General features: G+C 36.0%; 1 protein-coding gene and 1 long non-coding RNA gene across 6 annotated transcripts in view; one reads left to right on the top strand and one right to left on the bottom strand.

Moving 5' to 3' along the window:
* LOC124244382 (uncharacterized) overlaps positions 1 to 12,602 on the top strand; it is a 68,819-nt gene that overhangs the window by 30,473 nt on the left and 25,744 nt on the right. The gene's annotated exons all lie outside the window — the stretch shown is intronic.
* Positions 1 to 12,602, bottom strand: part of MAP3K1 (mitogen-activated protein kinase kinase kinase 1) — a 74,696-nt gene that overhangs the window by 9,683 nt on the left and 52,411 nt on the right. Inside the window, exons 7-13 of the mRNA XM_046670870.1 lie at positions 9,912 to 10,033; positions 9,214 to 9,295; positions 8,917 to 9,100; positions 6,162 to 6,440; positions 2,367 to 2,488; positions 655 to 746; positions 190 to 379 (exon numbers count right to left, since the gene is read on the bottom strand). Coding sequence (XP_046526826.1) covers positions 190 to 379; positions 655 to 746; positions 2,367 to 2,488; positions 6,162 to 6,440; positions 8,917 to 9,100; positions 9,214 to 9,295; positions 9,912 to 10,033 — 1,071 coding nt within the window. The remainder of the gene's footprint in view (positions 1 to 189; positions 380 to 654; positions 747 to 2,366; positions 2,489 to 6,161; positions 6,441 to 8,916; positions 9,101 to 9,213; positions 9,296 to 9,911; positions 10,034 to 12,602) is intronic.

Consider the following 12,602-nt stretch of genomic DNA (forward strand, 5'->3'; position numbering starts at 1 on the left):
CCTAGACTTCAGATTTTTATGTCAATCAAATATTAAGGTCGTAGTAACATATATATGTGCTTTAATTTCTGAGTCTTTTATGAATCCAACGTACTTCTTGGGGAGCGGGGCAGGGGGTGGGGTGGGGAGGGTTAGTGGGATGGGGTAGGAAGGAAGAGGAAAGTAATATATTTTCAAAAGAAAAATTACCTGACTTCAACAGGCTCAGCTTGGGAAACATCAGTACTGACAATATGAGGGTAAAATTCAGCAGGAAATTCCAACAGCAGTCTATCTATAAGACAAAGGCGGCCCAGGAGTTCTTGCCAGTTGCTTGATTCAGTTTGGTTTCCAAGAATACAATTTAAGACATAATCAACACCACCAATACCAATGGATCCTACAAAAAAGGAAAGTAAAAATAAATAATTGAAAAATAGTGATACTAAAATCCAAAAGAAAACATGATCAAATGGCATAAGGCCAACAAAAATACTGTAAGTTATACTAACTTCAAGAATTTCTTTGATTAATTCATATTTCTAATGTTAGCTGAATCAATTTACAAAATTACTTCAAAATCCTGTAACTGCTCTATCAAAGATTATAAGATTAGACAGTCTGCTAAGGAAACGATACAACATGCAATATTAATTTTAAGTAAAAAGTTATTACCAGCTTTAAGTATTTCTCTGCCAACTGCCAATTCTCCTGCTTGGCCTTTGCACAACTCCAACAGTGTTGATATAGACAGCTGGCTGGTGCGACTGAAAATGAAAGGAAGAAACATCAGACTTGGATCTTGGATAAATATATATTAAAAAGAGAGTAGTACTGTAATGCCTTGTGAAAGGTGGGAAAAAATGTTTTCAAGAGCATTTGCTTTTCCACCATTAAAATCGCATTAATGATGTCACTATAAATAATAAATTATTAGGTCTATTTTCATAAGTTTTACCTTATCCATGTTAGGCACAGAATCTTCACTACTGGCCTTTACACAGCAAGTATTAGATTTACATATCAAACCAGATAAAAGGCTTATTTTCACTACCATATCTTGTTAAAATATAAAAAACGTTATGAATTTTCACCAAGAATCTCTTAAATTAAAAACAAAACCTTCCCATTCAAAACCTTTATATTCTCTTATATAGCCAGAGTGAGTTCCAAATGTCATAAAAGCTCCTTACAGTGTTTCTTTTGATGTTCAGTCATTCAAGTGACCAGGGAAACAACCTAACTTTGGAATTTCAGAAAGCGGACCACACAACAAATGCCACAAAAGCACTGAGGTTCTCAGAAAAATACTTATTCTCATATTGAAAACGATGTAATTTTTCTATGCATTCTGCAAATTATTTGTTAATCTCCCTAATGTTTTTTAGATATTATAGTATTCCCTCTAACCAACAAGAGAATCTCTAATACTTTCAGTCTGTAGGCTTGTGTAGAGAAAACAATGGAAACAAAAAGACAGACTTCATGAGATGAGAAACAAGCCAAAGCTAAGTACCTAATTTCTGAGACCCTCTACAAACTACATCATGTGACTTAGGGAGGAGACAAAGGCTGGACTGAGAGAGCTCCAAATGGGTGTAATGGCAGAGGCAAAACAGGGGAGATTCAATGCTGCTTACCGCTTGAGAACTGCTGAGACACCAAGAGATGAGAACTGCCAAACAACATCACTGGAGCTATGCTTATTAAATGAAAAGTGATCTTTTCCTCCCACTTTACGGAAAGGGAAAATAAAAGAGAACCTGGTCTAATAAAAGCATAGCTTGTGCTCATTTTTTCTATCGCCATAGCTTACTTCTCTACTTCCTATCTTTACCCCTCTAATTAGGGTTATTCTTGTTTGACTTTTAAGAATACTGCAGGGATATATAGAATTTGTTGTTGCTGTTTTTTGACATAAATTGTCATAATTAGAGTAAAATTCCGTTACACAGAAAATAATGGGATGGGTTTTTTTTGGGGGGGAGAGGGGTCATCCTGATGATAAGGCAAAGTAAGTATAATGATTTTATTGGTTCTTATCCTGTATAACTTACTCTCTAAAATGAGACTATACCTTATATATCAGCTATTGTTCTTATTAACGAGACTCCAGATTAAGAATATCACTTTGAAATAAAAGAGAATCAATCACAATACAATAGTGTGGAGGTCCATGGTTTATTAGCCATGTTTTACTTGCCATTAGTTCTTCTCCCTAGTCCTTAAGAGCTTTAAGTATTAAATTTTAATTTCAAGTCTCACGTTAGAAAACAACATTCAAAGCCTCATTTAATAAATATGTATCACATACTCACTAGGTGTAAGGCTTGCTGCTAGGCTTTTAACACAAGAGGGTTTGAAACAGTTCATCAGTAGGACCTTACCTATTGGCATCTGCACACTTGACGAGAATGGTGTCTACAACTGGCCGAAGAAGTCTCTGCAGTTTGATTCTTTCTGCCAAACTATGGCAAGGAGTATACACTAGCATGGCTCTCAGCGTTTTCTAGGGAGAAAAAAACTGAAGGTCAGTTTAACTATATTTAAAAAGCATCAGAGACAATGGCCTAAACTAAGATAATTTAAGAAACAAAATAATGATAGGAATCGATTATAACCCATGAATAAAATAAGAAGCCATGAGACCATACTGATACAAATAAATGAATAAACAGATGGGGTAGAAAGGAACCTTCTGAACTATTTCTCCAATATTTAAAAGTCTGAATTAATTTCAAAATGAAAAGTTAAAAAAATTATTTTAAAAAGAAAATGAGAACAGGAGCCAACCTTAAAGAGCTCCCAATGGTCAAAGGTGGAATAATTTGAGCAACAAAATAAATGTTCAGCAAAAATCATAGTACTGGATTATAACCACAGAATAAAATAAAAACCCATGAGTTTATACTGATATAAATAAAAAACTGAATAAATACATAAATGGGAGAGAGGAGAGAGCTATTCTCTATAGAATTCCAATAAGTTAATGTAGAAGGAATGAGGGAAACAGAAGAGCACCCTTAGGACACCACAGTAATAACTGCTATGGGCAAGATTCATTGACAAATGCTAAAATCAGTGGGCAGTGGGCAGTGAAGAGAAAAAGGATATTGCACAGTCTCAAAGTATCTCCCCCAAGACATTTATTAATAGTAATATTACAGCGAGGAACCCAGTAGACATCACCTTAACCTAGTGATGAAGGATACCATCACCAATATTAAGACATATCGACATTATGTACCCCTGATACGATATGCTGAGAAGGGCAAATCACCTCTGGTATTCTCGCGAAAAATAAACAAACTCAATCTAAACATGAGAAAATATCAGATAAACCCAAATTGAGGGCATTCTTCAAAATAACTAGCCAGCACACCTCAAAAGTGTCAAGGTCTATGGAAGACAAGGCAAGACTGAGGAATTGTCACAGATGGGAAGATACTGAGGGGTGTAATAACTAAAGACAATGTGAGATCCTAGATTGGATCCTAAAACAGAAAAAAGACATTAATGGAAAATTTGGTGAAATCTGAATAAAGTCTGCAGTTTAGCTATAAAGGACATTGTTGGGACAATTGGGGATATCTGAATGTAGACTTTATAGTATATAATAGTATTGTTATTAATGCTAAATTTCCCGAGTCTGCTGATTGCATTGTGGTAATACAGAAGAATGTATTTGTTCTTAAGAGATACATGCTAAAGTATTTGAGGTGAAATGTCATGATGCCTGCAAATAACTCTCACTGGGTTTAGCAAAAAATTATATATGAGGAGGCAGAAGGGAAAAAAAGCAAGGGCAAGAGGGAGTGGAGGAAGGGAAGAGAGAGCACTAATGGCAGGAACTGTTTCTGCCTCCACTGTGCCTGGCACACTAAATAATTGTAGAGGAATCAGAATATAGTGTCATTCACAGAGTCCCTGCACTCTAGGAGCTCACAAACTAGTAGGGAAACTATCTGAACTTAAGAAGAGATGACCAGACAGCAAGGCAGCATACTGAACAATCAAGTGTGTCTGAAAGTTTGTGCTGGAAAACAGTAAGAAGAAGTAAAAAACTGGGCTGAGAACACTGGTCATTGTTCTCCAGTATGCTGGCGTTTATTCTATAGTATTCTACAGTATGCTAATCCCTCAAGATGTTCCATGAAAAAACAGACAATGGCTTACCATTTATCTTAATAATTTTGGGAAATAATAAATTTGGGAAATAATGCATTCTATCTCTTGATCTTATGGATTCCCAATGTATATTAGCTTATTGAAGGTTCTAGAAGCCTTTCAGACCCATTTAACCTTGTGTAATTCAGTGTTCAACAATTTTTTTTGTTTTTAAGATTGGCACCTGGGCTAACATCTGTTGCCATTCTTTTTTTTTTTTTTCTTCTTCTTCTCCCCAAAGCCCCCCAGTACATAGTTGTATATTCTAGTTGTCCTTCTGTCTCTGCTATGTGGGACAACACCTCAGCATGGCCTGATGAGCGGTGCTAGGTCCGTGCCCAGGATCCGAACTGGTGAAAGCCTGGGCCGCTGAAGTGGAACGCGTGAACTTAACCACTTGGCCACGGGACCAGCCCCAGTGCTCATCAATTTTAACTCAACACAGAACTCTTTTTTTCAGGGAACTTTTCATAATCCTGCCAAACTTCCACAGAAAGCTCTAAAGGTTTCTGAGCTGGGGAATAATCAAAGTGGTGTTTAAGGAATAATGATGTCTACTTATATATTCAATGTTTTTACAATGTGCTAGACATTATGGTTAGAGGTTTCTATACAATCTCATTTCAAACCAAAGAGGTAAATATTTTCATTATTCTATTGATGAGAAAGCTGAAGTTTGAGAGTCCTAAAGTCACACCGCTAGCAAATGGGAGAACCAGAATTTGAATCAAAGTCTCTATAATCTTGACCGTATGTCCAGACTGCCTAGGCTAGTCCCAGTTTAACTAGCAGATTGTTTAAGTATCCCAGTCTGAATGATAAATTACGAGGTCACCCAATTCTGACTCCAAACTTACGTTTATAACCATCATGCTATACTACCTCTCAAAAGGAAGATTCACTAGGCATAGTTTTAATAGGATGGATTAGAGAAAGATTGAGAGTAGAAGCGGAGAGATTAATGAGTTTTTAAAACAGACTAAATAAGAATTATTCCAAAGCACTGGTTCCGAACTGGGGGTGATTTTGACCCTCAGGGGACATTTAGCAATGCCTGGAGACATTCTTGGTTGTCCTGACTTGGGAGAAGAGGGACTTGCTACTGGTATCTAGTGAGTAGAAGCCAGGGATGCTGCTAAACATCCTGTAATGCACAAGACAGCACCCCTGCCCCCAACAAATCTGGCTCAATGTCAAATAGTGCTAAGGCTGAAAAACCCTGCTCTAAAGAAATATATATTCAGAATGGAGGAAGTCAAATTAACCTCTAAAATTACAAACAGAACAGCCTCCTCGTCATTCCATCCCACTCATGAAGGACAACTTCTTACAGGTTAAACTAGAAAAACAACCCAGTAATTATGTCATGGACCCCTCTTCTGTGAAAAGGCTCCTGAATTTCCATACAAAAATTTTTATTGAAAATCAGTTCCCCTTAATGTCCACTAATATCAAATTGAAAAAAAAAAAGTAACTTTGATCACTTTGCCAGCCCACAGAGCATTTCAAATTTGGTTATGTGTAACATAAGGAAAATGTAAAGACATGAACAGCAAGACACTGCTACTTTAGGGGAGAAAAGTAAACAGTGTACAGTCATGCGCTGCATAATGATGTCTCGGTCAAGAACAGACCACGTATACGACAGTGGTTCCAGAGGATTAGCACCACACAGCTAGGTGTGCAGTAGGCTGTATCATCCAGGTTTGTGTAAGTACACTCTATGATGTTTGCACAATGACAAAATCACCTACCAACACATTTCTCAAAATATATCCCTGTCATTAAGTGATACATGACTTTAAGAAAACTTGAACAGATTAATTAATGTAAGTAAAATCCAAATGAAGAGATTAAATGGAAAACTGCAATTTCCTAGAATTATGGAATGAAAACAAAATTTAGATTTTCCAAAATTAAATTAGATAAAGTAGTTTTACTGGATCTTAAAAAATGATATCTAGAAACTATCAAAAAAAATCCTAACACTATGGTTATGGAATGAAGCTACTTACTAAAGCAGCAACGTACACTTTGTAGACAGGGTCGGCACAGACCATTGACAGAACGTTGCAGCACGCCTCCACCACGTCTCCTGAGATACTGGTCTGGGAAGACCCACTGGCGGCTCCAGCATTTGGGCTGCTTCCACCATTGCTCCCAGAATTTCCAGTGCTCTCCCCATTTGCCAATAGCAGGGCTCCACTAACATCATGGGAAAGACGCCTGAGAGCCATCTCTCTTACATTCCAGTTTCTAGAAAATAAGCAGCCAACGAGTTCCATTCCAAATACCTATAATCAAACAAACAGAATAAATTCAATGTGAAGAAAAACTAATGAACCTAAAGTATTTTGAATTAAGCATGATTTTTGATTACTAAAGGAAAATTGGACATTTCTTAAATCTTCACCATACTACACAATTTCAAATATATTCAGCCACTTAAAAAGCATAAGGAGGGATTCTATAGTCAAGTCTAACTGGGAATTATCAAAAGTCCTTAACATGTATTAGTTCAAGTAAAATTAAAAGTGAACTCGACTAAGTGGATGGATATATATATATATATTCATTTCTGTACTCCTGTGCTTACCACAGAACAAATCTGTGAAGAACCTCAATTTTATATTTGTTATTAAGATAGTCTACAGAGAAAAAACTGAAGCAAGATCAAAAAAATCAAGAAAGGCACTGCAGTGGAGTGTTCAAGAGATAGAATATTTCTCCCACAGATGATAGTGATAAGTCACAGGCTTTTATTTGATTTTTGACTTACAAAAGGGTTAAAAAAAAAAAACTAGACAAAGTAGGTGGGACTATAATGAATGGAGTGGAAAAATCAAAAGACTAAAGAAAAAGGTTCTTGTGTTCAAGACAGCAAAGAATAATGATATACCTATAAGTAACTGCATGTCGTTAAGAGTCAGCATCACCATGCCTGCAAAGCCACACAGTCCCTAAAGAAAGGAAAGGGCACTGGGTCTTGACACTATAAGCCAATTAGCTAAAAGTAAACTTAATACCTAAGATAACTTAGCATATGAAAAATTTCTGAATATTAAAGATGAATCTTAGAGATGAATAAACACAATTTGGGGGAAAAAATCATGACATTTATATGTGTTCTGTTATAAAGTGATAGTAAAGGAGAATAAATCAACTAGAACACAGTAAACTTATTATACACACTGTTAAATAGCATACCACTATCTAAATCTTAATGCTGTCTTACATAATATTCTTAATAAAGAAACTAGGAATATATAGCCTAGTCCAATATAAAGCTTAAACAAAACAAACTAAACCACTGCCTTGAAAGAATGGCATCCAGTAGCTCATATCAACTTGAGAGTTCTCTTGAGGACCCTTGAAGGGGCAGGCGAGGGCCTATGTTAAATACCATTAATGAACTAGATAAAAGAAATAAGATTTATTTATTGAGTTTGAAAATTTTATTAGATTCATAATAGGTTGCTAACATGCTAAGAAAAGAGAATTTAAAAGCTGCAGGACTATAATGGTCACAAAAAGAAAAAGGAAACGAATCCTAATGATATACAAGCTTAATGAATCAGTGTGTCTATTTACAAATTTTACAGTATAAAACAGAATTTAACAGATTATTGAAAATATTTTACTTCACTATTGTCTACTGGAGACATTCTGGTTTTGGATTCTACATTTTTAAACATAATGGACTAAGAAGACAACAACAAAGAAAATCATTAGCATCCAACCAACCAACCGACCAACAGAAATTCCAATTTACTGACGATGAAAAAGCATTTAATCAGAAGAAAGGGTAAAGGAATGGAAACTGTCCTTACAAATACGAATGACTAATAAAAAGTAAATACCACATATTTTTTTCATTCATCCACTCAACAATTCTTTTTTGTTGTTGTTTTGTTTTTGAGGAAGATTAGCCCTGAGCTAACATCTGTCACCAATCCTCCTCTTTTTGCTGAGGAAGACTGGCCCTGAGCTAACATCGGTGCCCATCTTCCTCTATTTTATACGTGGGATGCCTACCACAGCATGGCTTTTGCCAAGCAGTGCCATGTCTGCAGCTGGGATCCAAACCGGCAAACCCGGGCCACCAAAGCAGAACGTGCGAACTTAACTGCTGCGCCACTGGGCCAGCCCCTCAACAGTTCTTAAGCACCTATTATATGCCATGAGGATACAGAAAGGAGAAACTGAGTCTAGATGGTAACAAATAAGAAAAATGAAAAATTTTTAGCAGGAATGGGATTAAATACTAGAACAAGTTAACACTGAAAGATTCTAGTGTCTATCTTTGGATAACCTTTTATGTCTGTTAGTTCAGAAAAAGAGATGTTTCTAGAGATAGGGAGTGCGACTACAACGAATTTTTGAAGTTTAATCTCTATAATAAGCAGCCTAGTATTAACAGCAAAGGTAAAATTAAAATGTTCAACAGGGGCCCAGCCCCATGGCTGAGTGGTTAAAGTTCCACGTGCTCTGTTTTGGCGGCCCAGGTTCATAGGTTCAGATCCCAGGCACAGAACTCCACTCACCAGCCATGCTGTGGTGGTGTCCCACATACAAAAAAAAAATACAGGGAGAATGGAACAGATGTTAGCTCAGGGCTAATCTTCCTCAAGCAAAAAAAAAAAAAAAAATTGAAATAATCATGATGGAGGCAAGCAAAAGTATTTTCTTAAATTATAAATAACTGGGGAGACAACTACATTATTTGGTCTATAAATGTTTCTTTGAGAAATGAAGAAGAAAACTACTTACCTGAATCCATGGCTCAGCTAAATCTTTATAAGCAGGAGGGATCTGCTGAGTTCCGTAATGAGTAAGGTTAAAATTGCTCTCCTGATTCCTTCGCTGTGATCCAGCCAAAGGCTGCTGCTGTATGGTTTGCTGCTGCGCAGCTCGCAGGGAAGAAGGGGAATCCACAGGGCTTGACAACTCGTGGCTAAATGAAAAATTAACAAAGCTTGCTGAAAATAACTAATAGATTTAAATAACACTTGGAGAACATTTTACTTTTTACTGAACATATCCAAATCATTAATTCAAGATTGTTACCTGTAGAAATCATGGGATCTCCACTTAGACCTACAAAGGGGACATATTAAAGGTTCTCTATTTCTTCTACATTCTTCTGCCCCTAAAAATTAAAGGAAAAAAACCTTACAAAAATATAAATGCTTAACATTAAGTATTTATATGTAATAATTGTTCATAATGGTTAGTATAGGATTTATATGGAAGGAACCTCAAAAAATAATCTGATATAATATTTACCTGAAAGCAGGCAAACACAGCAGGTTAAATTACTCTGATGCTTGTACTTTTTGCAAATGCTATTTTATTAGTTATATCATGTATTTTGCTTACTATTTTTCAAAACATTCTGCTCACTTAATTACCTGGTAATGTTACTCCAAACTTTGCTTTGATGCTACCCTCTCTGTAATGGCTGCCCAGGCCTTCTTCCACCTCCTTCCCTCCATGTACACCTTCCAGATCAGAACTCTGTTTCTAATTCTGTGCACTCCTTCCATTATCAAATGTATCATACTATATTACATTTCTTTGTTCACACAGCTCATCTCCTAATAGATCCTAAACTCCAATTTGTTGAAAAATTCAGAAAGGGCCTAGATATACTTCTTTTCTTCTCTCACCAGTCTCCTGAAAAGCCACGTTAAAGTCCTAAATAATACAGTTAGCTCATAGAGTAACTGTGTTGAGTAAGCACAGGGAGAAGAGGAGCCACATACAAATTGACATGCAGTGGTGGTGCAGCTTGTTCCTGCAGCCATCTTCACACACTGTGAGACTTTCTTCATCAAGCATGCCCAACAGGCAAATAGGACACATCTGTTCCTCTTCATCTTTTATACTATAAGGAAGGGGAAATGAAAGCATTAAGCACACAGAATTAATGCCATAAGCATTGGCTTCTTCGGAATATGAAAAAACTAATCAGAAGTTCTTGTTGTGGAGCATCTTATATATAACTATTTGAGAAATATTTGTTTCTTCTATTAAGATACAGTACTTTAAATTAGATTCACACCACTGTGTATTTGCTGTGATCACAATTCACTGTATGAACTACAATCTTGGATATGTATGCCCAAAATTCTACTATTGTACCTTTTGAATAAACTGCTATAATGTTTGGCTATGTACAAACACACTACATGCCAAGAGTTTCAAGATTTCAAGTACTGGAAGGGACCTTAGAGCTCATCTACTCCACATCCTAAATTTGAAGGCCCATCTCACACACTTTTGGTGGGTGTATAAAGTGATCCAACTTTCCTATAAACAAATCTAGAAACGTCACATTTTTTTAATATATACAACCTTTCAACTACTAGGAATAGATGCGAAGGATATAAAGAGACAAATAATAAAGACATATGTATGAGTATGTTCACTGCAGTATTATTTAGAATAATGAAAAAAATCAACCAAATGAACATCAAAAGGAGAGTTAAAAAATGCTATAGGGGTCCAGCCCAGTGGCGCAGTGGTTAAGTTCACATGTTCCGCTTCGGCGGCCCAGGGTTCAACGGTTGGGATCCTGAGTGTGGACCTACACACTGCTTGTCAAGCCATACTGTGGCAGGCATCCCACATAAAAGAGAGGAAGGTGGGTGCAGATGTTAGCTCAGGGTCAGTCTTCCTCAGCAAAAAGAGGATTAGTGGCAGATGTTAGCTCAGGGCTAATCTTCCTCAAAAAAAAAAAAGCATATTAAATTAATGAAGCCATATCTTACTTTGTGTTATTATTTTTTTGGATAAATCCAAATGACAAAAATTAAATAGGCTGGTAGCCTCTGGTCCTGATAATGGCATAGGAAGACAGGTTCTCATATATACTACTAGTGGGAGTAAAAACTGAAATTTTTGGAAAGAAATTTGCTAGTATTTTTCAAAATACTAAATGTACATATCCATGACCTAAAAAATCTATTTTCTAGGATGCTATCCTACAGAAATATTTTAAGTATGTAAGTTAAAAAATAGAAAATTTGTTGCATTTAATAGGCAAACAAAAAAACAGAAGTGTACTGTCTATTAATTATGGCAATGGCAAAATAAACTGCAGCATATCCACATAATCTTATACAGCCATGAAAAGAAAGTAGTGTGTATTTTTGTACTGACTCAGGAAAATGTTCTTGATAAATAAAGTAAAAAAAAAAAAAACAAGTTGCAGATCAAAATATATGGCATTACTATGTTTGTTTAAAAAGCAAGAAAGATGAATTAAGTATTGGGGTTTGTATGTGTCTGTTTGCATAAGCATAGAATGCAGAGAACAGTTTTATTTCTTTGCTTTATCTAATTTTTAAAAGTTGTTGTAAGCTGTTAACAGTAGTTATTTTGTGTGCAGCCCAGCCCAGATTGGAGAGAGGGGTTTTGTTGTCTATTTTATAAATTTTTGTTTGAACCTTCATGATGTGATGAGTAGCTTTTAAAATCAGTAACAATATTTCCATTACAACATAAAGACAAGGTTCTGGGATGTTAAATAAGTTGCCCAAGATCATAAAAATCAGTCTGTGGTAGACCTATCATTAGGCTTCCATTTGAGAATATCCCATAACCTGGCTGCCCCTACAAATTCCAGAATCTCTGCTAAGCTCAGGCTCTCCCCTGGGCCCAATATTACACTTCTACTATCTAAGCTATAATTCCTGAAAAACAGGTCTGAGGGACTGACAGGAAAATAACAGCTCCCTAAAAAACGTTCCGGAAAGGTGAAGAAACAAGTCAGCAAAATCATGATGCATGACTCCTGAGAAGAAGGCACACTTACTAGTCTCTCTGCCTCCCAATTATCTGCCCCACCTCTCTCTCTCTCTTTTCCTAATTATGGAGCTACATGGAGTGGGGAAAAGCTGTCAAAATATGCATGCATTAATGACAAAAACGAACAGAAACGTGGCAGAAAGGATTTACACAACAATCTATAATAAAAATACTAATGGCAGAGATGATCCAAGGTGAGCTAACTTTTCAAATAATTACACCAAAATTAGCCTATTCAAAAGACCTAAACAGAGGAAAAATAAACTCCACAATTTAATCAAACTGCAAATGCAACTTATTACTTAAATGCTTTTCTGACTTAAAAAAATTCCATTCTGGGATATTTTCTGCTCATCTTTTTTCCAAGTACATATTTTGTGAACATTATTCAGATCATTTATCTATATACACATACAATTTCATATTCTTAAAATAATTTAGCACAAAACTTCCACTTGTCATTTAAACTCTTCATACGCATAATTTTTAATGGTGGCATAATTTTCCACTGACTAGAAAGATCCTAACTACTTAAGCATCCACTTATTGTTGGACGTTTAAGTTGTTTCCACATTTCCATATTTTCACATTTTAAGAAACCATTAGAAACATCTTTGTGCCCACCTTTTTAACATTTCAGGTTT

This window comes from Equus quagga, chromosome 9 (genome assembly GCF_021613505.1).
Source record: "Equus quagga isolate Etosha38 chromosome 9, UCLA_HA_Equagga_1.0, whole genome shotgun sequence".
NCBI lineage: Eukaryota > Metazoa > Chordata > Mammalia > Perissodactyla > Equidae > Equus > Equus quagga.